The 27,040-nt window shown below is 39.7% G+C and overlaps 1 protein-coding gene across 5 annotated transcripts in view; it reads right to left on the reverse strand.

The window, feature by feature from the left end:
• Positions 1–27,040, reverse strand: part of KLHDC1 (kelch domain containing 1) — a 90,437-nt gene that overhangs the window by 51,700 nt on the left and 11,697 nt on the right. For 4 of the 5 annotated variants that reach the window (XM_058293455.2, XM_058293454.2, XM_058293456.2 and 1 more), the window contains exons 2-4: positions 11,485–11,555; positions 10,914–11,031; positions 10,382–10,500 (exon numbers count right to left, since the gene is read on the reverse strand). In XM_058293455.2, the coding sequence (XP_058149438.1) occupies positions 10,382–10,500; positions 10,914–11,031; positions 11,485–11,555 (308 nt within the window). Of the gene's footprint in view, positions 1–10,381; positions 10,501–10,913; positions 11,356–11,484; positions 11,556–27,040 lie in introns of all 5 variants that reach the window. The other variant, XM_071213942.1, reaches the window with a different exon arrangement.

A 27,040-nucleotide genomic window follows, 5' to 3' on the forward strand; every position in this document is an offset into this window, starting at 1 on the left:
AATCAAGTAAACCTATGAATCCAATATAATCTAATATGTCCAGAGGAAAAGATCAGTTTACAAACATAATCCAATATTTCTTTTTGGAATTCATCAATAATATCAAACTTCTACAGGGATCCTTACCTCTTACCATATACAAAAATTAACTGAATATGAATCAAAGACCTAAGCATAAGAACCAGGAGTATAAAACTGCTAAAAGAAAACATTCAAAAGCATCTTTGAGACCTTTTTTAGGCAATGGTTTCTTAGACTTTATACCAAAAGCACAAGCAACAAAAGAAAAAAAAAAAATAAACAGGATCTTATCAAAATAAAAAACTTTTGTGCATCAAAGGAATTCATCATGAAAGTAAAGAATAACTGAGACAAAAGGTCAAAATATTTGGAGACCACATATATGACAATGGTTTAATATCCAGAATTCATAAAGAAACCCTACAACTCAACTACGAAAGGACAAATAACCCAATCAAAAACTGGGAAAAGACTTGAATAAACATTTCTCCAAAGAAGATATATAAAATACCAAAAAAAAAGCGCATGAGAAGATGTTCAACATTATTAGCCATTAGGGAAAATGAAATAAAAATCTCAAGATAACATTTCACAATTACTACTATTAAAAATAAATACATAGGCGGAGGACTTGGCCCAGTGGTTAGGGCATCCGTCTACTATGTGGGAAGTCCGTGGTTCAAACCCCGGGCCTCCTTGACCTGTGTGGAGCTGGCCCACGCACAGTGCTGATGTGCGCAAGGAGTACCATGCCTGCGTAGGGGAACCCCACATGCAAGGAATGCGCCCATTAGGAGAGCCGCCCAGCGCAAAAGAAAAGGGCAGCTTGCCCAGGAATGGTGCTACACACACGGAGAGCTGACACAACAAGATGACACAACAAAAAGAAACACAGATTCCTGTGCCACTAACAATAACAGAAGTGGACAAAGAAGACGCAGCAAATAGACATAGAGAACAGACAACTGGGGTGAAGGAGGGAAGGGGAGATAAATAAATAAATAAATCTTAAAATATTTTATATATATATATATATAAATGCTGGAGAGAATGTGGAGAAATAGAAACATTTGTTCATTGTTGATTTGAATGTAAAATGGTACAGTCACTGTGGAAGGCAGTTTGAGGATGACTCAGAAAGTATAGAACTACCATATTATCTGGTAATTCCACTTCTAGGAATATACCCAAAAGAATTAAAAAAGCAGGAACTCAAAGAGATATTTGCACTTCAGTGTTTATATGGTATTTTTCACAACTGCCAAAAAATGGAAGCAATCCAAGAGCCCATTAATAGTGAATGGATAGCAAAATGTGGTATAAACATAGAACAGAATATTTTTTTAAATTTCTCTCCCCTTCCCCCCCCTCCCCCCGCCCCCGAGAACAGAATATTATTCAGCTGTGAAAAGGAAGTTCTGATACATGAGGCATCACAGATGAACCTTGAAGACATTGTGTTAATTGAAATAACACAAAAGGCCAAATATCGGGGAGCAGGGGTAGCTCAGTGGTTGAGCGCCTGCTTCCCATACATGAAGTCCTGGGTACAGTCCCTGATATCTCCTTAAAAAAAAAAAAAAAGAAAGAAAAAAACAGGCCAAATATTTTATTATCTTATTTATATGAGAAAATGAAAATAAACAAATTCAACAGAATTAGACACTAGGAACCAGGGAGTGGGTATAGAAGGCAGAGTTAAAACTTAATTGGTATAGAATTTCTATTTGGGGTGATGGAACAGTATTGGTAATGGATGACGGTGATAGTAGCACAACATATGAATAAAATTAACACTATATAAATATGGTCAAAAGGGATAATTTTAGATATATGTATGTTAATAAAATAAAAATTTAAAAATCTCTCTAGCAGCCAAGACAATGAAACTTATTATTGTAGTAATGTGATATGCTATATTAAAATATAAATGGCAGAGTGGGTGTAGCTCAGTGGTTGAGCACCTGCTTTGGGTGTACAAGGTCCCAAGTTCAATTCCAGGTACCTCCTTTAAAAAAAAAAAAGATATTATTATTAAAATATAAATGAGCTACTATGGGGAAAAAAGCAGAGACTGTGAGTATGGATAAAAAAGGAAGGCCTAACTAAACACAGTGTACAAGAAAAACAATTTAATTATAAGAACACAGGTGGAAAATAGCAAAACTGAAAAAGATATACCATGCAAAGACTAAGAATAAGAAATCTGGTGTAGCTATAATAAAATCAGATAAAGTAGGCTTCATGACATAGTATTATTAGAGATAAAGAGGGATATTTCAAAATGACAAAAGGATGAATTCATCAAGAAGACATAATAATCCTAAATGTGTATGTAACTAATAATAAAGCTTCAACATACACAAAGCAGAAACTGAAAGAAGGGAGAAGGGAAAATCCACAATCAAAGTTGAATATGTTAACACCCTTCTCTCAGTAATTTATAAAATAACTAGGCAAATTATAGTAAAGACTCAGATGATCTGAACAATACTATTTACCAACTTGACCTAAGATACAAATAAAATATAACACCAAACAGCAGCAGGCTGTATATCTTTTCAACTGCATATGGAACATTCATTAAGATAGACAGACCATATTCAGAGCCACAAAACAAGGCTTAATAAATATCAAAGGATGGAAACCAAGCAGTTTATGATATTAGATTAGTGATGAATAACAAGATACATTTTTAAACCCCCAAATGTTTGGAAATTAAGTGGCACACTTCAAAAGAGTTTTGGGACAAAGAAGAAGTTACAAGGACCATTAGAAAATATTTCAAATTGAATGATAATGAAAATACGTGTCAAATTTTATGGGATGCAAGAAAAATAGTGCTTACAGAAAAATGTATAGATTTAATGCTTATATTACAAGTGAATGAAGGAATAAAATCAATAACCTAAGTGCTCACTCTAAAAAGATAGAAAAGGAAGGGAAACGGACTTTGGCCCAGTGGTTAGGGCGTCCGTCTACCATATGGGAGGTCCGGGGTTCAAACCCCGGGCCTCCTTGACCCGTGTGGAGCTGGCCATGCGCAGCGCTGATGTGCGCAAGGAGTGCCGTGCCACGCAAGGGTGTCCCCCGCATGGGGGAGCCCCACGCCCAAGGAGTGCGCCCGTGAGGAAAGCCGCCCAGCGTGGAAAAAAAAAGAGCAGCCTGCCCAGGAATGGCGCCGCCCACACTTCCCGTGCCGCTGACGACAACAGAAGCGGACAAAGAAACAAGACGCAGCAAATAGACACCAAGAACAGACAACCAGGGGAGGGGGGGAAATTAAATAAATAAATAAATCTTTAAAAAAAAAAAAAAAGGAAATAACAATTGTTGTTGGAGAGGATGAGAGACATAGGAACACTCATTCATTGCTGGTGACAATGTAAAACAGTGCAGCCGATGGGGAGGACAGTTTGGTCATTCTTCAGAAAGCTAAGTATAGAACTACCATGTGACCCGGAAATCCTACTACTAGGTATACACCCAAAAGTATTGAAAGCAGTAACTCAGACGGATATTTTCACAATGATGTTCACAGCAGCATTATTCACAAATTTCCAAAGATGGAAGTAAACCAAGTGTCCGTCAACTGATCAATGGAAAAATAAAATGTGGTATATACAAACAATGGATACTATTCAGTCACAAAAAGTAATGAAGTCCTGATAAATGCGACAACATAGATGAACCCTGAAGACATGTTGAGTGAAATAAACCACATACAAAAGGACAAATATTGTATGAGCTCACTGATTCGAAACAATTAGAATAACTGAACTCAGAATCAGAAACTACAATAAAAGTTACCAGGGAATGGAATGGAGATAGGGAACAGGAAGTTAAGGCTTACAATGTACAGGGTTCCTATTTGGAATGATAGAAATGTTTTGGTAATGGATAGTGGTAATGGTAGCACAACATTGTGAATGAAATTAACAGCACCGAAATATATATTTTTTAACATGATTAAGGGGAAAATGCTAGGTTGTATATATGGTAAGAGAATAAACTTTAAAAAAAATATCCATGGAGACGACCAGCAAAATGGTGGTGGAGTAGGGAGCTCCTAGAGTCAGCTGCTGCTACATGGCAGTTAGTAAAACACCCAGAGCTATCTGGAGCTAGCTGAAGCACCTGTTTGGGGGCTCCAGGAGACCAGAAGAGCATCCTGTCACATCCTTGAAGGAATGGAAGGAGACTGCCCATCTGCAAAGACGTAGAGCACTCCACCCCATGGAGACTGATGCCCATCCTCCACTGGAGGCACAAGCCACCTCGGGAGCTATTCCGTGGATGGAATTGAAAGCTCCACTTCCAAACATGGGGGAGGAAAAGACAGTTGGACACCAACTTCAGTTCCTGATGAGTAAATTCAGTGGGCTAAAGTATAATCCTAAGAACAGCTGAAGTCTGAGCCTGTCCAAGTCAGAAACAGGCTGGTAGCTGACATCTTAACTCTGTGCCAGGCATGAGGGGAAGCGGGGTGCACTGAAAATCACAGTGCTGGTAGGCACCAGCTTCTTTCCATCCAGATCAGATTGCTGCTCTAGCCTAAGCCCCAGACCCACCTCTGGCAGGGAGGAAGCTGAGGGGGAACCTGCTCCAGCCTCTCTGGGAAATTTCCAGCCAAGAACGGAGGTGGGTAATTATCACACTTTGACAGCACAAGCCACCCCAAGAGCTATTCTGTGGCTGGAATTTGAAACTCCATTTCCCAAAAACAGGGGAAGAAGAGACAGTTGGCCACCAATTTCAGCTACTGGTTAGTAAATTTGGCTGGCTAAAGTATAACCCTAAAAACAGCTAGAGTTTGAACCTGTTTAGGTTGGAAAGAGGCCAGTGCCCCCATTTTGACTCTTCCCCCAGCATGAACAGAAGCCAGGCTGACTGAAAATCACAGCTGATGGTGGGAACTAGTTTCTTTCACCCAGATTGGACTGCAGCCCTAGCCTATGCTTCAGCCCCACCTCTGGCAAGAAGGAAGCTGGTGGGCCCTGCACCAGCTTATCCATGTAACTGCAGGTACATTTGGCTGGCACAGACTGAATAATCAGAAGTCTATAGGGGTAACGGCGTCATCTTGGACCCGCACTACATAGATTGTTGCTCACACCTGCAGCTTCATCCGTGCCCCAGGCAGGGCAGAAAGGGGCATGAAGCTTCATCAATCTCTCTGGGCAACTACAGCCTAGGCCTGCACAACTTGGATTATTCCACATAGCTGTGACTCTGTCTTACCCCTGGCAAAGGAGAAAGCTGGGAGAAGCTTCATCAGTTCCTGGGGCAATGAGGGCAGCTTGAGCCTCCACAGCTTGTAGCACCAACTACATCCTTGGCTCCTACTGCACAACCACCCAGAATAAATACTCTAGTAAATCAGATGCAAAGATATCAACAAAAAATTACAAGCCACACCAAGAAACAGGAAGACATGGCCTAGTTAAAGGAATAAGATAAGCCTCCAGATAACATAAAGAAGTTGAGACAACTCATCATAGATGTTCAAAAAAATCTTAATAAATTCAATGAGATGACTAAAGAGATTAAGGATATTAAGAAGACATTGGATGAGCACAAAGAAGAATATAAAAGCATACAGAGAAAAACAGTAGATCTTATGGGGATGAAAGGCACAATAAATGAAATTAAAAAACATTACCCTGGCCAGCAAATAGGGAGGCAAAGAAGATCAACCACCACACTTGGGAGCCAAGAGTGCCTACAAGTGCAAGCAGGAGAATTGCATCCATCATCCATGTGGAACCTAAGCCCGTCTTGATGTAGAGGGTGACTGGACTTAGCCATCCCAGTGTCCACAGGATGGAGGAATAGAGTATAGATTAGAGTGGACTTACAGGTGTTCTGCTAGGGAACTATTGTGATTAGCAAGGGAAGAAACTGTAATATTGATGTGGAGAAAGTGGTCACGGTAGCTGCCGAGGGTAGGGAGAAGGAAGAAGAGATATGATGTGGGTGCATTTTCAGGAGTTGGAGTTGTCCTGGGTGGTGCTGCAGGGACAAATGCTGGACATTGTGTGTCCTGCCATGGCCCACTGGGTGGAATGGGGAGAGTGTAGACAACAATGTAGACCACTGTCCATATGGTGCAGCAGTGCTCCAAAATGTATTCACCAGGTGCAGTGAATGTGCCACGATGATGGAAGAGGTTGTTGATGTGGGAGGAGTGGGGTAGTGGGGGTGGGGGGTACATGGGGACCTCATATTTTTTAAATGTAAGATTTAAAAGAAAATAAAGAAGAAGAAAAAGCTATTCGAATATCAGTGTCTCAGTAGAACACTGATATTCTACTATAGAACTATTGTGACTAGTAATGGAAGAAATTGCAGCACTGATATGGAGAAAGTGGCCACGGTAGTTGCTGAGAGCAGTGAAAGGGAAGAAGAGATATGATTTGGGGGCATTTTCGGGACTTAGAGTTGTTCAAAATGATACTGCAGGGACAGATGCTGAACATTATATATTCTGCCATAACCCACTGAATGGACTGGGGGAGAGTATAAACTACAATGTAAGCTATTATCCATGAGGTACAGCAGTGCTCAGAAATATATTCACCAAATGCAATGAATGTGCCACAATGATGAAAGAGGTTGTTGATGTGGGAGGAACGGGGTGTGGGAGGTGGGGGGGGGTATATGGGAACCTCTTATGTTTTTTAATGTAACATTTTGTGTGATCTATTAACTTTTATTAAAAAAAAAAGATAACTAAAAAATTAAATAAAAAAAAACATTTAATTTATATAATAGCATATTTGCAGAGGCAGAAGAAAGGATTGGGGAGCTTGAAGAAATGGCCTCTGAAAGTGAACATACAGAAGAACAGATGAAGAAAAGAATGGAAAAAAAACTGAACAAGGTTTCAGGGAACTAAATGACAGCAAAAGACATGCAAACGTATGTGTCAAAGATGTCCCAGAAGGAGAAGAGAAGGGAAGAGGGACAGAAGGAATATTTAAAGAAATAATGGTAGAAAATTTTCCAACCCTATTGAAGGACATAAATATCCTCGTCTAAGAAATAGAACGTACTCCCTTCCAAAAAAAATCCAAATAGACCAACCCTGAGACATGTACTAATTAGAATGTGAAATGCCAAAGGCAAAGAGAGAATTCTGAGAACAGCAACAGAAAAGCAATGCATAACATATAAGGGATATCCAATAAGGTTAAGTGCTGATTTCTCACCAGAAACCATGAAGGCAAGAAGACAGTGGTCTGATATATTTAAGATACTATGAGAGAAAAACTTCCAGCCAAGAATCTTATATCTGGCAAGATTGTCTTTCAAAAATGAAGGTGAGTTTAGAATATTCACAGATAAATAGAAACTGAGAGAATCTCTAACCAAGAGACCAGATTTTCAGGAAATTCTAAAGGGTGTGATAGAGACTGAAAAGAAGACAGGAGAGAGAGGACTGGAAGAGGGTCTAGAAATGAAGATGATATCAACAGAAGTAACTGAAAGTGTCAAAAAAGTGGTGAAAATAAAATCTGACAGATAAAACTCAAATAGTCAGGAAAACACTTAACCAATGACGTAAAGCATCTGTGTTCAGAAAACTGCAACTCAATGTTAAAAGAAATTTTAAAAGGCTTAAATAGGGGAAGCAGATGTGGCTCAACTGATAGAGTGTCCGCCTACCACATAGGATGTCCAGGGTTTGGTACCCAGGGACTCCTGAACTGTGAGTTGCCCCACAAACAGTGCTGATGCGCACAAGGAGTGCCGTGCCACACAGGACTGTCCCCCACGCAGGGGAGCCCCACGCACAAGGAGCGCACACAGCAAGGAGAGTCGCCCCGTGCAAAGAAAATGCAGCCCACCCAGAAGTAGCGCTGCACACACAGAGAAGCTGACGCAGCAAGATGATGCAACAAAAAGAGACACAGATTCCCAGTGCTGCCTAAAAAAAATGCAAGCAGACACAGAACACACAGTGAATGGACAAGAAAGCAGACAACAGGTGGGGGGGGGGGGGGGAGAGAAATAACTCAGAAAAACAAAACAAAAACCAAACAAACAAAAAGGCCTAAATAATTATAAGAACATTCCATGCTCATGGATTGGAAGACTAAATATCATTAAGATGTCAGTTCTACTCATATTGGTATACAGATTTAATGCAATTCCAATAAAAATTCCTCCAGCATTTTTTTAAATTGAAAACATGATTAACAAATTTATTTGGTGGCGGCGGACTTGGCCCAGTGGTTAGGGCTTCCATCTACCACATGGGAGGTCCGTGGTTCAAACCCCGGGCCTCCTTGATCTGTGTGGAGCTGGCCCATGCGCGGTGCTGATGTGCACAAGGAGTGCCATGCCATGCAGGAATGTCCCCGCATACGGGAGCCCCACACGCAAGGAGTGCGCCCCGTAAGGAGAGCCGCCCAGCGAAAAAGAAAGTGCACCCTGACTGGGAATGGCACCACACACAAGAAGAGCTGACATAACAAGATGATGCAACAAAAAGAAACACAGATTCCCGTGCTGCTGATAACAACAGAAGCAGACAAAGAAGACGCAGCAAATAGACACAGAGAACAGGCAACCGGGGTGGGGGGGAGGGGGAGAGAAATAAATAAATAAATCTTTTTTAAAAAATTTATTTGGAAGGGTAAGGGGTCATGAATAACCAGAAACATCTTAAGAAGGGAAAGCGAACTCTCACTTCCAGACTTTAAATCATATTACCTAGCTATAGTGGTAAAAACACAGCATGGTACCGGCATAAAGACATACACATAGACCAATGGAACCAAACTAATGGTTCAGAAACAGACCTTTACATGTACGGTCAAGTGATTTTTGGCTAGCCTGTCAAACCCACACAGCTCGGGGAGAACAGTCCATTCAACAAATGTAACAGAAAGAACTGGATATCCATAGCCAAAAGAAGGAAAGAGGACCCCTATGTCCCACCTTATCCAAAAATTAACTCAAAATGGAACAAAAACCTGAAAATAAAAGCAAGAACCATGAAGCTTCTAGAGGAAATTGTAGGAAAATAGCTGCAAGACCTGATGATAGGTGGTGGCTTCTTAAAGGAAATAAAAGGAAGACTGAAATGGATACTGATGTTTAATGTATATAGAAGTTTTAAGTTTTAATTAGCTTTACTGTAAAAGTGTGGAAATTTATAGAGTACATGGTAACGTACAGTAACAGCTAGTTTGTAAATGGGGATGTGGATGAAAATGGTGGTCTAGGTATGTAAATGCCAGTTGACAGAGTACTGGAGAATAACCTAGGAACTGAATAGCACAGTAAACCAAGAAGTGGATGTGAATTGTGGTTGATGGTATAGGTGCAAGAATGTCCATTGTTATCTAGAGTAAAATTTAGGGAAGCGGACTTGGCCCAGTGGTTAGGGCGTCCATCTATCACATGGGAGGTCTGCGGTTCAAACCCCGGGCCTCCTTGACCCGTGTGGAACTGGCCCATGCACAGTGCTGATGCGCACAAGGAGTGCCCTGCCACACAGGGGTGTCCCCTGCATAGGGGAGCCCCACACGCAAGGAGTGCGCCCCATAAGGAGAGCCGCCCAGTGCGAAAGAAAGAGCAGCCTGCCTAAGAATGGCGCTGCCCACACGGAACAAAAGAAACTAATAAAGTGGTTATTTGTGTACAGGAGGGATGATAGAGACAAAGTGGATAGGGAAAAGAGGTAGGAGCTAAAGCTTTCACTGTATCCACTTTTTAATATTGTTTTGATCTTTGAGCCAATTAGATGTAGTAACTTGAGAAAATTAAATAGCAAATTAGTTTTAAAAAACAAATAGTTGGGAAGTGGATGTGGCTCAAGAAATTGAGTTCCCGCCTACCACATGGGAGGTCCCAGGTTCAGTTCTCTGTGCCTCCTAGAGAAGATGGGCAAGAAAGCGAGTTGACGCAATGGGTTGGCATGGGGAGCTGAAAAAACAAATTGACATAACGAGATGTGTGGAGGAATTCATAATGAGAGACACAATAAAGCAGGGAACAGAGGTGGCTTAAGTGATTAGGTGCCTCCCTCCCACATGGGAGGTCCTGGGTTCAGTTCCTGGTGCCACCTGAAAAGACATATAGACAGCAAGTGCAAACAACAAGGGGGTATGAAGAAATAAATAAATCTAAAAAAAAACAAAAAAAAATACAAAAACAAATAGCTGCTTCCACCATATTCATTTTTATGATTTGGCCTTGTCCAAGGTTCAGAACTGCCATTACCATCCTCAACAAAATAAGTTTATAAATGTATTTTGAAAAAATTCAGAGTTTCAAATTTTCTTTATTTTGACAATGTTACAATCCTTATTTAAATGCAATCAATAAGATGACAATTTTGCTGTATTACCTGTCTTTATATACCCAGCATGAAAGTTTATCACGGGGTGTAGGTGGTTGTCCTTCAAAGTTGGTGATTTTTTCCCAAATGTATGTTCCATCTCTTGTTCGCAAATTAACAAAATAAAGCTTTCAAAAGAGGAAACAGAAAAAGAATTTGAAAATTAAACCTATATCACAGAGATCTGTGGTCCAAAAATTAAATATTTTTTCTTTTTTAATATTTAAATATTTTAATATAGAATTAATGAAAATTAGACTGTTTTAGAAGCAAAAATGATACATAAAACATACTAAAATGAACTTTTTACTATCTTGCTCTTGCCCTATGGATATCAACTGAGTATGTAGTAAATTCTGAAGCAAAAGACATGGAAGAATAGATGTACAAAATTCCTGCATTTTCATATTATCTTCAAAAACTTATAATCATAACCTTAAGATTTTCTATATACATCTTAAAATATTTACAAACTTGTGAAATGAAGTGATAGATTAAATATTACATTTTATTTCACTCCTGAATTAAAAGAATGTATTACTCGATTGCTGTATCCTTTGTCATCATAACCTCCAAAAACATAGAGCTTTCCATTAATGCAAGCACCACAACTTCCTGACATGGACGTAGGGAGTTCTCCTTCCATTAGGTGCATTGTCCTGCAGCAAAAACAATATAGAATCCCATAACTTACCAGAAAGGCAAAATAAAATACCAGTCAATCCTATGAATACTTTTTTCAGTAAAAATTATAATATTAAAATATGATGATATGCCAATATTGTAAAACTCTAAGAAGATCCATGGTAAAAACTTCTCAAACTAATGAGAAAATATTTCAGGATTTCACACATCACCACAAATGGGAATTAGTAGAATAAAAGTCTTCAGAGTCAGCCTTGGTCTTGAGAGGAATGGTTAAGGACAATGAATGAAGAAGGGAAAGAGTAGGGGAAAGAGCAGCAAGTCACAAAGAATAGAGCCTGAAAGAAATGGAAAGAGAGACATAATAAATGCCGTAGTATGTTCAAGGCATGGTCTTAAATTCCCCGTAGTCTATAAAAACAACATTTATAACAGATACTAAGAGTGGACAATTTTAAGTTACTTACCACAACCCACTGTCAATATCATAGGTCCAAATTTCATCATTAGGCAAATATACTTCATTGTCTTCAATAGACTAAAAACACAAAATATATAAAAAATGTTTATCAGTGACATAGTAACTATAATACAATTCCTTAGGATAAGAAAACTGCACTTAAAATATTACAAAGCACAAAATCATAAACCGATGCAAGGTTTTTTTCAATATAAAATTAGATCAAAAGAAGAAAGGGAAGACATTTTCTAAGATAAAGTGGACAAATAATAAATGTTTAGTATACAAAATAGCAAAAATACAATTCTGAAAAAAACTTTTTGGGCTGCTAAATCTTAAAAAGGGATTTCAAGTCAGGGAAAATAGCAAAAGAATAGTATTTACAGCACAAAACTGAAAATTATAAAGTTGAGAAGAAAAGGAGTATCAAAACAGGGCAATACATTTTGGGTAAAGGGAAGGGATTAAGGAAGGATATTTTTAAAAGATGTAATTAAGAGCACTGTATCAGAGACCCATGATTTATTGAATATATTTTTTGAGTGCCTAGTACGTACAAAGCATAGTGTTAGGTGCTATTTAAGTACTGAATTGAAGGATCAAGATAAATTTAACTAGCCAAAATGTCATCTCGAAATTTGAATAACCTCCAAAGAAGATGATAACATAAGTAGAATAGTACATTCTGACATGTATAATAAAAAGAAATAATAAGTGTAATAATCTTGTTTTAAATAGAAAATATAGGAGTTAAATCTCTAAAAAATACCTAGAGATTTTTAATAGCAGTTTAAGAATTTCTAAGACTATGATGCATAAATTATAAACATGTTAAGTAGATTTAGCTAGTTTTCTCATTGTTATTAAATTTTTAAAATTAGTATCTAGAGATATGTGCATCTCTTTGTCTTACACAAATGCATACATACACATAGAAGAAAACCAATCTATTAATTTCAAGGAAACTATCACTTATGTCTGATTGGAGAAGCCAAATTAGATGGCTAAGTAAAAAAATAATTATAAGAATGGAAGGTAATTATAAAATTCTAAGGTTTAATGGCATCAGGTTCCTGTAGCTTCATGTGTCACCTATATGACAGAAAAGATATGAAAATGGGTTCTTTCACTATTCTGCATAAGTCCTTTCAATGGTTCTCTACTGCTCTTAGGATGATCTAAAATTTTTATGATTCTTTACTATATAATATCTGCTATCCCTCCAAGCCTCATATTGCCTTTTACTCATTATGTCCTAGTCCTCCTTCAGTTCCTAAACCTTGCTAAGTTGGGAATAGGGCCTCCATACATATTTTTCTCTCTTCTTGTGATGCTCTTCCAGAATTTGCTTGGATAATTCTTCCTTGTTTGGGAATCAGTTTAAATATTACTTATTTAATTCCCCAGAATAGGTTAAGGCATTAAAGTCCCCTAACAAATGTTCTCATACAGTCCTGTACTTCTCTGGAATCATCTGACTATATCACCCCATCCTCCCAATGTTTACATTAAACTGTAAGGTTCAGTGACTGTAGGGATCATGTTTATTTATAGTTATACCTTTAGAGCCTAGCACAGTGCCTGGCACATAAAAAGCAAATTGAGTATTTATTGAAAGAATGAGTAAAGAAGTAAGTGACTACATAAGGTGCTGACTTCCAATATGACAGTGTGAGGTGCTATACTGCCTGCTTCCCAGTAAAAATGGTGAAAATTATTTTAAAACAACCATGAAACGCCTCTTGAAATGTCTGTAGGGGAATATACAAATGAGAAATCATCTTTTCAAGAACATCCACAAAAATTCAGTAGAAAAGTGAGAGTCTGTGGTATCTGAACCCAGACTGTTCCTTCGGCCGACCCTACAAGCTTAGTGAGATGGAAACACGACTCCAGACTGGTGTAGCCAAAAAGTACAGGGTTCCCTTTCCCCACTGTTCTCAGTGAGAGGGATTTCCTCCTGGGAAGAATAGGATGTCAGCATTGCTGAACATGCTTCTAGGGAGCTTCCTTCTCCCACTCAGCCCCCACTCTTGGAATGGAGGCACTACTTTATGTGTGGTGCTACTGAGAATATTGGGGCCCCAATAGTCCCTGCCCTGGATTGTAACTGCAGGATGAGAAGACTTTAGGCTAATGCCCACCCTACATAGAGGCCTCAGTTCCTAAAGTGGGGGTATCACTCAGAGAGAATCTTGCCATCATGCCCAACCCAGCTCCAGAGGCCTGGCTCAGAGCTTTTGCCTGGAAGACAGGTGAGAAGCAGGCTGTAAAACAAATAGCTACTGTTCCCAACAGAACTGACTTCATTTGCAACAAAACTTGAAGAAATTCAAGCCTACTTTCAGAAACATAGGTGAATGTAGTGGGAGGCAACTGGGAGAAAATCTGTGGATTCAGTAAAGATACATGTTAAACTGTATGCAGGGGGAATCTGACTTGGTCCAATGGATAGGGTGTCTGCCTACCACATGGGAGGTTCACGGTTCAAACCCCGGGCCTCCTTGACCCGTGTGGAGCTGACCCATGTGCAGTGCTGATGCATGCAAGGAGTGCCCTGCCACGCAGGGGTGCCCCCTGCGTAGGGGAGCCCCACATACAAGGAGTGCGCCCAGTAGGAGAGCCGACCAGCATGAAAGAAAGTGCAGCCTGCCCAAGAATGGCGCCGCATACAAGGAGAGCTGACACAACAAGATGACACAACAAAAAGAAACACAGATTCCCGGTGCTGCTGATAAGGATAGAAGTGGTCACAGAAGAACACACAGTGAATGGACAGAGCAGACAACTGGGGGGGGGGGGGGGGGAGAGAAATAAATCTTTCAAAAATAAAATAAACTATATGCTAGCTAGTTTACCAAAGCACTGCCTGGGAAGGAGATGCTGGGAGGAGACCTCCTGGGGTCAGAACAAATATCAAACACTGATCTCCAGAACTGCTTCTTCAAAGTGAATTTGACTGGATTAGTAGATACAGCAATTTATTCCCCAGGGCATTTTTAAAAACAAGAGAGTAATCTGCTGGCAGTTCACAGAGTTTAACAATTTCTTGTGGTCCAAGTAAAAGGAAAAGAGAATATTGCCAAAACCAATGTTATCCCAGGGTTACTGTGGGCATACCCAAAGCTGCACCTCCCTAAGAAGCAACATCAGAGAATCAAAACTGACAGGAGTGGGGTGGTAGGGGATGGGAATTAAACTTCACTAAAATAATCCTGCCAGGCAGTAACAAATAAGTAAATAAAAATAATAAACTTGAGGGTTGAGGAAGAACCAACAGTCAGAATTATAACTTTTTTTTTTTTAAGATTTAAAAAAAAAATTTTTTTTAAATATTACATTCAAAAAATATGAGGTCCCATTCAACTCCACAGCAACACTCTCTCCCATCATCATGACACATCCATTGCACCTGGTAAGTACATCTCTGAGCATCACTGCACCCCATAGTCAATGGTCCACATCATAGCCCACACTCTCCCACGTTCCATCCAGTGGGCCCTGGGGGGATCTACAATGTCCCGTAATTGACCATGAAGCACCACCCAGGACAACTCCACGTCCCGAAAACGCGATTTATAACATATTATCTAAAATGTCCAGTTTTCAATGAAAAATTATGAGATATGCAAAGAAACAGGAAAGTATTACCCATAAACAAACAACAACAAAAATCAGACAACAGAAACTGTCTATGAGAGCAACCAGGTATCAGATTTAACAGGAAAATACTTCAAAGTAGTGTGGCAGGCTAGATTAAGGAATGGGAAGACAAATCTAAAACTGGCAAAAGAACATGGCCATGAAACACATGGTCATGGAACCCTATCTGGAAATCGACTGAGGAAAAGACCTCATCAGAAGGCTGCTGGAAGAATCCCATGAGAACCCCCGCATTTGGAATGAGATTTCATCTGGGATTAAGAAAAGGCCCCACAAACTCAGCATGTAAATGCAATGCCTTCCCTCCAGCGTGGGACATGACACCCGGGGATGAGCCTCCCTGGCAACGAGGGACCACTATCAACTACCAACTGATGATGCAACTGGAAAAGGACCTTATACGGAAGGTTCAATGCGGATCAGCAGAATATCCATGTCTACATAAAATACCATGACTTTAAAATGCTGTTTGACCTAAAGTAAGGGGGAAATGGAAAGGAGAAATGAGTTTATATGGCTACGAGTTTCTAAAAAAGAATCTGGAGGCTGGCAGAAGGATTGCCCTCATGCACAACTGAGCAGAGTCAGAGAGACAGATAAAGCAGATACAACCCCCAGATATTGGTTCCTTTGAAGGCTAAAGAGACCCATGAGAGTTATGGTCATGGCCGATGGGGTTAACTACCAGGGCAGATGGCCCCTCTTTGGAAATGGTGTTTATGTGTGATGAATCTGGACTCAGATGGGATCTCCCTTCATAAGACTTTCATGCTAATGTGCTGGAGGTGCAGTTAATGTTGGGGTTTAAGATATATTTAGGGGATTTGAATCTCTGGACTGACAATGTGATAGCCAGGTCCTGAGCCTCAACAGACTCCAGCACCTACAATCTGATTTATTGGACTTACCACACTCAGCTAAGATGGAGTTGAAGAAGGACAATCACCACACCATGGAGCCTAGAGTGATTACAACTGAAAATGGGAGGAATGCATCCAGCATCCATGTGGAATCTGAGCCTCCTCTTGACATAGAGGTGCAATGGACACAACCAATCCAATGTCCACATAGAAGAGGTGGCATTGGATTGGGAAAAGTGGACATGGTGGACGATGGGTATGGGGAAAGGCAGGAAGAGATGAGAGGTGGAGGCGTCTTTGGGACATGGAGCTGCCCTGGATGGTGCCTCAGAGGTAATCACCGGACATTGTAAATCCTCACAGGGCCCACTGGATGGAATGGAGGAGAGTATGGGCCATGATGTGGACCATTGTCTATGAGGTGCAGAGGTGCCCAAGGATGTACTTACCAAATCCAATGGATGTGTCATGATGATGGGAACGAGTGTTGTTGGGGGGGAGAGGGGGGGGTGGGGGGGGTGGGGTTGAATGGGACCTCACATATATATATATTTTTAATGTAATATTATTACAAAGTCAATTAAAAAAAAAAAAAGAAAAGGCCCCAGATATTTTCAAGGGGCCTTGCCATTGGGCCACCAGGGGGAACTGACAGGTAGGGTAATCAATCAAAACAGCAAACAGCTGGGACCCCTCCCCCGAACATTAGCAAGGGGAGGAATAATTAATGGTTTAAAAAGTAATCCCACAAGCTAAAAGGCGCTCTCTCTGCCTGGACTAGACCACAAATACACCCGGGGATTATATTCTGTTATTTTCTCCCATTTCTATTCTCTTCTCTCATTTGCTCAATAAACTACCGGCCTAACTAAACGGGCATGTTCTTAAATTCTTTTATGTAACATAGCCAAGAACCTAGAGGAATCTGGTTACAGTAGCCATCACAAGAACTGAGGGAAACCGTAATTAAAGAAGTAATGGAAGGCATGATGATGATGTGGCATGAAATAGAGACAATCAATAAAGAAATGGAAAGTAAAAAAGAATGAAATGGAAAATAAAAAAGGATTAAACGGAAATTCTGAAGTAAAAAAGTACAATAATTGAAATGAAAAATCCATTAGAGGTATTCAAATAGCAAATTTTAATTGCTTTTAGACAGAATTAGCAAACTGGTAGATAGAGATAATACAATCCAAAGAATACAGAGAAAAAAGAATGAAGAAAAATGAACAGAGTCTCAGAGAAATATAGGATACCATTAAGTATATCAACATGTACAATGCCAAAGGAGAGAAGAGAAAGGAGCAGAAAAATTATTTGCTGAAAATAATGGCTGAAAACTTCCCAAATTTATTAGAAAAGCACTTATCTACACATCCAGAAAGCTCAATGAACTTGAAGTAGGATAAATGCAAAGGCAGCCATAAATAGATACAATAGAGTAAAAATGCTGAAAGTCAAAAAGACCAGGAGGAAATCTTACACTGACTGCATATGCACCTCAAGTTGATAATAAAAGTCCTTTTCACTAGTCTTTCAAAGAGGTGTGCAAAAACACAAATGAAGCACATTTGTGAAAAGTTAGACCTAGTTCTATTTCTTTTCCATATCACAGGGACTTCAATCCTAATTTATTCTAAATCATTCCTACATAATGTTTTCCCTCTCTAGTGGATCATTCTGATCAATAACCAAACATGCCTTGCTATCACATCTTTAAGACAAACTTTCTTTCTTCTTTTTAAAGATTTATTTACTTATTTTCCCCCTTCCCCTCCTCCCACCCTGCTGTTTTTGCTGTTTGTGTCCATTCGCTGTGTGATCTTCTGTATCTATTTCTCTTTTTGGCCTCTCTTCTCTTTCTCCTCTAGGATTCACCAGGATTTGATCCTGGGGACCTCTGATGTGGAGAGTTCCCTGTCAATTGCGTTACCTCAGTTCTGTGTCTCTGCTGCACTTCACCTTGACTCTCACCTTTGTCTCTCTGTTGTGTCATCATCTTGCTGCATGACTCACTTATGTGGGCACTGGCTCATCATGCAGGTGCTCACATGGGTACTTGGCTCACCACACGGGCACCCACATGAGCACTCGGCTTGCCATGCAGGCACTTGGCTCACTACATGAGCACTACATGAGCACTCAGCTCGCCTGACAGGCAGGCACTGACTCAGTGTACAGGCACTGGCTCACCACATGGGCATGCCTTCTCTTCTTTTTCACAAGGAGGCCCCAGGGATCGAAACTGGATCCTCCCACGTGGTAGGCAGAGGCCTTATCTTGAGCCACATCCGCTTTCCAGCAAAGTAGATTTTAAGGAAATAGTATTATAAGTGATAAAAAGAATCATTACAAAATTATAAAATGTTCAATTAATTAGAAAGCTATAGATATGATAAATTCATATACATCCAAAAAGATAGCCTAAAAAACATATACACACACACATATATATATGTATCAAAACTGGAAAGGATAATAGAGAGAAACTAGAAAATCTAAATGAGTGTCAATTTTCAATACCTGTTATAGTGATTGATAGGAAAGGATATTTATCTAGAATATACAAACACTTTCTACAAATAAGTAAAAGAAAAATAATCCAACAGAAAAATCAGCAAAAGACCTAAACCAGCATTTTCACTGAGGAGGAAACAAATACTCGATAATTTATGAAAAGACATTCAACTGTATTAGCAATCAGGAAAAGGAAAACTAAAACCACAATGAAATATCACATCACACTCATCAGATGAGCAAAAAAATTAAGGAAACACTTTCCCAGAACACTGGATTGAAGCATTAGAGTGGTGCTTTCCGAGCATTAGAGTGGTGGCCAGGCTCTATGTTAATGTGGGCACACAGGTCACACTATCTCAAAGCACTGAGGTGGTGGCCCTCAATCTGAAATATGGGGTGGATGGCCAGCCTTCTCCAAGCACTGGGACAGATGGTACTCCCCCTCCAAACTCAGGGATGAACCTGCTCTGTCAGTCCAGACATCAGGGTCCATGGTTCTGCCCCTGAAGTCATTCTTCCTTCAAGTTGTCCCTTCTCTGTCCTTTTCAGTCTAGACTGTCAGTGGTTCTGCTCATACAAAAAGCAAGAATAGCCTAAGAGACCTCTGGGACACCATCAAGCATACTGATATAAGTATTATGGGAATCTCAGAAAGAGAAGAATGGGTGGCAGACATGGCCCAGTGGTTAGGGCGTCAGTCTACCACATGGGAGGTCCGCAGTTCAAACCCCGCGCCTCCCTGACCTGTGTGGAGCTGGCCCATGCCCAGTGCTGATGCGTGCAAGGAGCACTGTGCCACGCAGGGGTGTCCCCCGCATAGGGGAGCCCCATGCGCAAGGAGTGCGCCCTGTAAGGAGAGCTGCCCAGTGTGAAGGCAGGTTCAGCCTGCCCAGGAATGGCGCCGCACACACGGAGAGCTGGCACGGCAGGATGACGCAACAAGAAGAAACACAGATTCCCGTGCCGCTGACAACAACAGAAGCGGACAGGGAAAAACACGCAGCGAATAGACACAGAGAACAGACAACCGGGGTGGAGGGGTAGGGAAGAAGGAAGGGAGGTAGGAAAGGAGGGAGGAAGGAAGGAAGGAAGGAAGGAAGGAAGGAAGGAAGGAAGGAAGGAAGGAAGGAAGGAATTTTTTAAAAAAAAAAAGAGAGAGAAGAAAAAGAGAAAGGGGCAGAACTTTTAAAGAAACAATGACAGAAAATTTACCAAACTTAGCAAAAGACATGAATATGCACATGTAAGAAGCCCAGAGAACACCAAACAGGATAAAGTTGTAGAAAAATATGATCCATCACATTATAGAACTGTCAAAAGCAAAGGACTAGGAGAAAGTTCTGAAAGCTTCAAGAGAAAAGCAATGTGTTATGTACAAGAGTCCCAATTAGATTAAATGCCAATTTTGCATTAGAAACCACAGAAGCGAGAAAGCAGTAGGTTGAAATATTTAAAGTGCTGAAAGAGCACAATTGCCAACCAAAACTTTGAAAGACTTTCTTTCAAAAATGAGAGATTAAAACAAAACATTTCTAGATAAACAAAAGCTGAGGGAGTTCAATACCACCAGAACTGCCCTCTAAGCAATCCTAAAAGGAATTCTTCAGACTCAAACAAAGGAACACTAGACAATGTTTGAAAGTAGCATAAAGAAATATAGACATTTGGTAATGGTAACCATTTGGGTAGTTACAAATGCCTGAACTGATTTATTGTACTTTTTCGTATGTAACTTTACTTCTTACTAAAGTACTAAAATGCAAATGCATAAAAATTAATTATATATCTATGGTTTTGGACATATAATGTACAAAGATTTATGTGGTAACAAGTACAAAAAATCTTGAGGGGATGGAGAGGGTTAGGAATAACATTGTATGTGTATGCTATTGAAATCAAATGGTATCAAATCATATTTGATTTTTATATATTTAGGATGTTAAATTTTAACCCCATGGTAACTACAAGGAAAATATATGAAAAATATGTCCAGACATTCACAAAAAGAAATGAGAAGGGACTTGACATGGTATATAAAAAATAAAATAAATATGAAAGTAAGCATTAACAGAAGAATTGAGGGACAAAAAAAGGTATAAGACTTACAAGGACTAAATAACAAAATGGGAGAAGAAAGTCCTGCATTGTCAGTAGTGTCTTTAAAAATAAACAGATTAAATTCTATAGTCAAAAGGCAAAGACTGGCAGAATGAATAAACAAACATGACCCAACTATATGCTGTTTAGAGAACATTCATATTTAATTCAAATACACAAGTAGGTTGAAAGTGAAAGGATGGAAAAAAGATATACCATGCAAGTAGTTAAAAAAAGAGATTTGGGGTACCTCTACTAATTTCAGATAAAATAGACTTTAAGTAAAAAACAGTTATAAGTGACAAAGACAGTTATAATATACTGATAAAGGAGTCAATTCAACAAGAACAGATAACAAATATAAATATATAATTGTTATAAATATATAAATATATAACAGAAGAGCCCCAAAATACATGAAGCAAACACTGAGAGATTTGAAGGGAGAAATTGATGGATCTACATTAATATTAGGAGACTTTAATAAACACTTTCAATAAAGGACAGAATATCTAGACAGAGGATCAATAAGGAAATATAAGACTTGAATGAATCTCTAAATCAAGTAGATCTAACAAATATGTATAGAACATTTCACCCAACAACATAATACACATTCTTCTTGAGAACACATGGATCATTCTTCAGAAGAGACCATAGATTAGGCCATAAAAAAAAGTCTGGGGAAACGGACTTGGCCCAGTGGTTAGGGCGTCTGTCTACCACATGGGAGGTCCGCGGTTCAAACCCCGGGCCTCCTTGACCCGTGTGGAGCTGGCCCATGCGCAGTGGTGATGCGTGCAAGGAGTGCCGCGCCACGCAGGGGTGTCCCCCGCGTAGGGGAGCCCCATGTGCAAGGAGTGCACCCGTAAGGAGAGCCACCCAGCGCAAAAGAAAGAGCAGCCCGCCCAGGAATGGCGCCGTCCACACTTCCCGTGCCGCTGATGACAACAGAAGCGGACAAAGAAACAAGACGCAGCAAATAGACACAGAGAACAAACAACGGGGGAAGAAGGGGGAATTAAATAAATAAATAAATCTTTAAAAAAATTTAAAAAGTCTGAATAAATTTTTAAAAATTGAAATCATATAATGGAATGAAGCTAGAAATCCATGAGAGAGACAGGGAAAATTCACAAATATGTGGAAATTAAACAATGTACTCTCTTTTTTTTTTAATTTATTTTTCTCCTCTTCCCCCCACCCCCCACCATTGCCTGCTCTCTGTGTCCATTTGCTCTGTGTTCTTCTGTGTTCACTTGCATTCTTGTCAGTGGCACTGGGAATCTGTGTCTCTTTTTGTTGCATCATATTGCTGTGTCAGCTCTCCGTGTGTATGGCGCCACTCCTGGGCAGGCTGCGCTTTTTTCATGCTGGGCGACTCTCCTTATGGTGCACACTCCTTGTGCATAGGGTTCCCCTATGCAAGGGACACCCTGTATGGCATGGCACTCCTTACACGCATCAGCGTGGGCCAGCTCACCACACGGGTCAGGAGGCCCTGGGTCTGAACCTTGGACCTCCTATATGGTAGACATATGCTCTATCAGTTGGGCCAAATCCGCTTCCCCAAACAATGTACTCTTAAACAACCACTGGATTAAAGAGGAATTCACAAGGGAAATTAGGAAATATCTTCAGGTGAATAAAATGAAAATATAACATACTAACATTTACAGGATGCAAAAAAGGCAGGCTGAGAGGGAAATTTATCACTCTAAATGCTTACATTAAAAAAGAAGAAAGATTTCAAATCAGAAACTTAACCTCAAAACTGAAAGAACTAGAAAAAGAAGAGCAACCCAATCCCAAACTAAGCAGAAGGAAAGAAATAAAAAAGATGCTAGACTATAATGGAGATAAAAGAAATAGAGAAGGAAAAAAAAGCACAATAGAGAATCAACAAAACCAAAAGTTGGTTCTTTGAAAAGATCAAAAAATTTGACAAACCTCTAACTAGACTGACAAAGAAAAACAAGAGAGGACACAAATAATTAAAATCAGAAATGAACATGGAAGGATTACTATGGACCCAACTGAAACAAAAAGGATGATAAAGGCATACTATGAGCAACTGCACACCAACAAATTAGACAATCTAGAGGAAATGGTCAAATTCCTAGAAACACACGAACTCCCTACATTGACTCAAGGAGAAATAGAAAAAAAAGAATTTAAACGTCAAAAACATTTGAGAAATTTGGGTAGCCATCTTTTCTGTTCCAGGAATAAAAGATCCATAAAATATTTCCTGCATATTTTCAATATATTTGATATCAATTAATATAGCCATGGCAACTTAAGAGGTGTCAGGTGGCATGCCATGCAGCGCGGTCTTTATTCTGGCCATCATTTTGATTCGTTTGATTCAGAATTAATGCAGACAGATGAAATATCTCGGAAACAAAACACAGCATGATAAGATCAAGATTCACAATAGTTTTCATAGCCTCAAATGAAGGGTTGGATGAAATAAGAGAAAATTTACCAGGGATTGACATAGATTGTGGCATTAATTTTTATTTAAGCCCAGGAATGGGAAGAGTTGGCCAGACAGCACTTCCTGGGAAGTAGATCTGGGGCTTCTAGTTGCCCATAAGCTGTATACAGCTGCCAAAAAATGAAGAAGAAAGCAGATAGAAGACAGGAGGAGGAGGAGGAGGAGGAAGAGAAGGAGAAGGAGGAGGAAGAAGAGGAGGAAGAGGAGGAGGAGGAGGAAGAAGAGGAAGAAAAGGAGGAGGAAGAGGAAGAAGATCTCAACAAACCAATTACTAGTAAAGAGATTGAATCAGTAATCAGAAGCGTCTCAACAAGGAAAATCCCAGGACCAGATAGCTTCACAGGGGAATTTTACCAAACATTACAAGAAGAATTAACAACAATCCTGCTCAAACTCTCCCGAAAATTAAAGATGAGACAAAACTTCCAGATAAAGATACGAGAAGAAAAGAAAATTCAGATCAACAACACATTAAAAGAATTATGCACCATTGGACTGTGAGGGGGAATCACGATCAAGTGGGATTTATCCCAGGTATGGAAAGGTGGTTCAACACAAAAAAATCAATTAATGTAATACATATTACATATACACATTCTGTTAATACTACATTAACAGAATGAAGGCAGAAAAACACATGATCATCTCAATTGTTGCAGAAAAGGCATTTGACAAAATCCAGCATCTCTTTTTGATAAAAAACATTTAGAAAACTAGGAATAGAAGGAAATTTCCTCAACATGATTAAGGGCATATATGATAGGTAGCATCATACTTAATAATGATAGATTTAAAGCTTTCCCTCTAAGATCAGGAAAAAATCAATGATGTCCACTGTATCACTGTTATTTACATTGTATAGGAAATTCTAGGTGGAACAATTAGGCAAGAAAAAGAGATAACAGGCATCCAAATTGCAAAGGAAGAAGTAAAACTTTCCCTATTTGTAGAATGCATGATCCTATATACAGAAAACCCTGAAAAACCTACAACAAAATTCTAAAAGCTAATAAATGAATTCAGCAGTGGTGGGGTACAAGGCAACACCCAAAAATCAGTAGTGTTTCTATACAGCAATGAACAATCTGAAGAATAAATCAAGAAAAAAATTCCATTTACAAAAGCAAGTAAGGGAAGCAGATATGGCTCAAGCAGTTGGGCACCTCCCTACCACACGGGAGGTCCTAGGTTAGGTTTCCAGTGCCTCCTAAAGAAGATAAGCAAGACAGCAAGCTGGTGTGGCAAGCTGACACAACAAGATGAAGCAGCGAGATGATGCAACAAAGAGACACAACAAGGAATCACAATGAGAGGCTCAACAAGCAAGGAACAGAGACGGCTCTAGTGACTGGGCCCTTCCCTCCCACATGGAAAGTCCCAGGGTCAGTTCCCCGGGCCTCCTAAAAAAAAAGATGAAGGGAAACGGACTTGGCCCAGTGGTTAGGGCGTCCGTCTACCACATGGGAGGTCCGCGGTTCAAACCCCGGGCCTCCTTGACCCGTGTGGAGCTGGCCCATGTGCAGTGCTGATGCGCGCAAGGAGTGCCCTGCCACACAGGGGTGTCCCCCGCGTAGGGGAGCCCCACGCGCAAGGAGTGTGCCCGGTAAGGAGAGCCGCCCAGCGCGAAAGAAAGTGCAGCCTGCCCAGGAATGGCGCCGCCCACACTTCCCGTGCCCCTGACAGCAGAAGCGGACAAAGAAACAAGACGCAGCAAATAGACACAGAGAACAGACAACCGGGGGAGGGGAGGAATTAAATAAATAAAAAAATCTTGAAAGAAAAAAAAAAAAAAAGATGAGCAGACACAGAGAGCACACAACAAATGGACACAGAGAGCAGACAGCAAGCTTAAAACAACAGGGGGAGAGGGGAGAAATAAAAAAAAATCTTAAAAAAAAAGCAGGTAAAAGAATTAAATAGCTAGAAATAAATCTAAACAAGAATGTAAAGAACTTGTATACAGAAAAGTATAAAACATTGCTAATAGAAACTAAAGAAGACCTAAATAAATGGAAGAATATTCCATTTTCATGGTTTGAAAGACTATTGTTAAGGTGTCAACTCTACCCAAAGCGATTTACATATTCAATGCAATCCCAATCAAAACTCCAACAACCTTCTTTGCAGATATGGAAAAATCAATCATTAAATTCATGTGGAGTGGAATAGGTATAGCTCACTGGTTGAGTGCCTGCTTTGCAGGCACAAGGTCCCAGGTTCAACACTCAGTACCACTTTAAAAAAAAGGAAAAAAGAAAAAAATTCATATGGAGGGGTAGGGGCCCCAAATAGCCAAAACCATCCTGAAAAAGAACAAAGTTGGAGAAGATTCACACTTCCAGATCTTAAAACTTATTACAAAGCCACAGTAACCGAAACAACATGGCACTGGCATAAGGTCAGATATGTGGATGAATGGAATCAAGCTGAGAGTTTAGAAGGCAACCCAAACATTTATGACCAACTGATTTTTCAATGCCGTGAGTTTTTGTTTGCTTTGATTTGGCTTTAGAGTGGCATCATTTCCATTTGAGTATTCATTTACATGATATACACATAATTTCAATTTGTGGTAGATGGTATTCTTAAGCCCAGTTCTTTACCCCTCCCCTAGTTCTTTACCTCTCCCTTAGTTCACTCCCTCTTTCATTGACTTTGGAATCCTTCTATAAAGGAAGAATATATTTCCAAGCCCAAGTGTTTTTTGACAAGAGGGCAAAGACCACTTCATTGAGAAAGAATAGTCTCTTCAACAAATGGTGCTGGGAAAACTGGATATCCATTTGCAAAAGAATGAAAGTGGACCCCTACCTCATACCATATAAAAAATCAAATCAAAATGGATTAACGACTTAAATATAAATACCAGAACTACAAAATCCTAGAAAAAAACATAAGGAAGCATTTTCAGGACCTTGTGTTAGGCAGTGGTTTCCCAGACTTTACACCCAAAGCACAATTAACAAAAGAAAAAAATAGATAAATGGGACTTGTTTTAGTTTCCTGGGCTGTTCAAGAAAATCCCATTCAATGTGTCAGTTTAAACAATGGGAATTCATTAGCCCATGGTTTCATGACTGGGAAAATTTCCAAATCAAGGCATCATCAAGGCAACACTTTCTCTCCAAAGACTGTGGTCTCCTTGAGTTCACTGCTGGCTACCCAAGATCCTGGGCTCCTCCATCACAAGGCAATGCACATGGGTACCCTCTTCTGGCCTGTCTCTTCTCTTCTGGATCCTGTTGATGTTCAGCTTCAGGCTGATCCCCTTGTAGCTTTCTCTCTCATCCTGTTTATAAAGGACTCCAGCAATAGAATTAAGACTCATCCTGACTGAGGTGGGCCACACCTTAACTGAAGTAACATGATCAAGTATCCGACTTACAATGGATTAAGTTTAAGAATATGTTTTTCCAGGGTGAATACAGTTCCAAACCACCACAGGGCCTCATCAAAATTTAAAACTTTTGTGCCTCAAAGGGCTTTATCATGAAAGTAAAATGACAACCTACACAATAGAAGAAAATATTTTGAAGCCACATATCTGATAAAGATTTAATATCCAGAATATATAAAGCAATTACAATATTGGGAACATAATTAACAGCACTGAATTATATATTTTAAAAAGGCAAACTGTAAGCTATATATGTGTTCCTAGACTAAAAATGTTTAAAAAGAAAGAGTATACAACACAAGCAGAATCCTACTATAAACTCTGGATTGTAGCTAGTATTGAAACTACAATAATATTTTCATCAATCATAATAAATGTAGCACACAAATGCAAGTTGTTAATAATAGGGAGGTATGTAGGAACTCTATATTTTCTGCATAATCCTTATGTAAACCTATGCACTCTCTAATAAAATATATTTTAAAAAGATACGTAAAAGAAAAAGTCAGTTCTTCTAAAAATC

This window comes from Dasypus novemcinctus, chromosome 3 (assembly GCF_030445035.2).
Source record: "Dasypus novemcinctus isolate mDasNov1 chromosome 3, mDasNov1.1.hap2, whole genome shotgun sequence".
Lineage (NCBI taxonomy): Eukaryota > Metazoa > Chordata > Mammalia > Cingulata > Dasypodidae > Dasypus > Dasypus novemcinctus.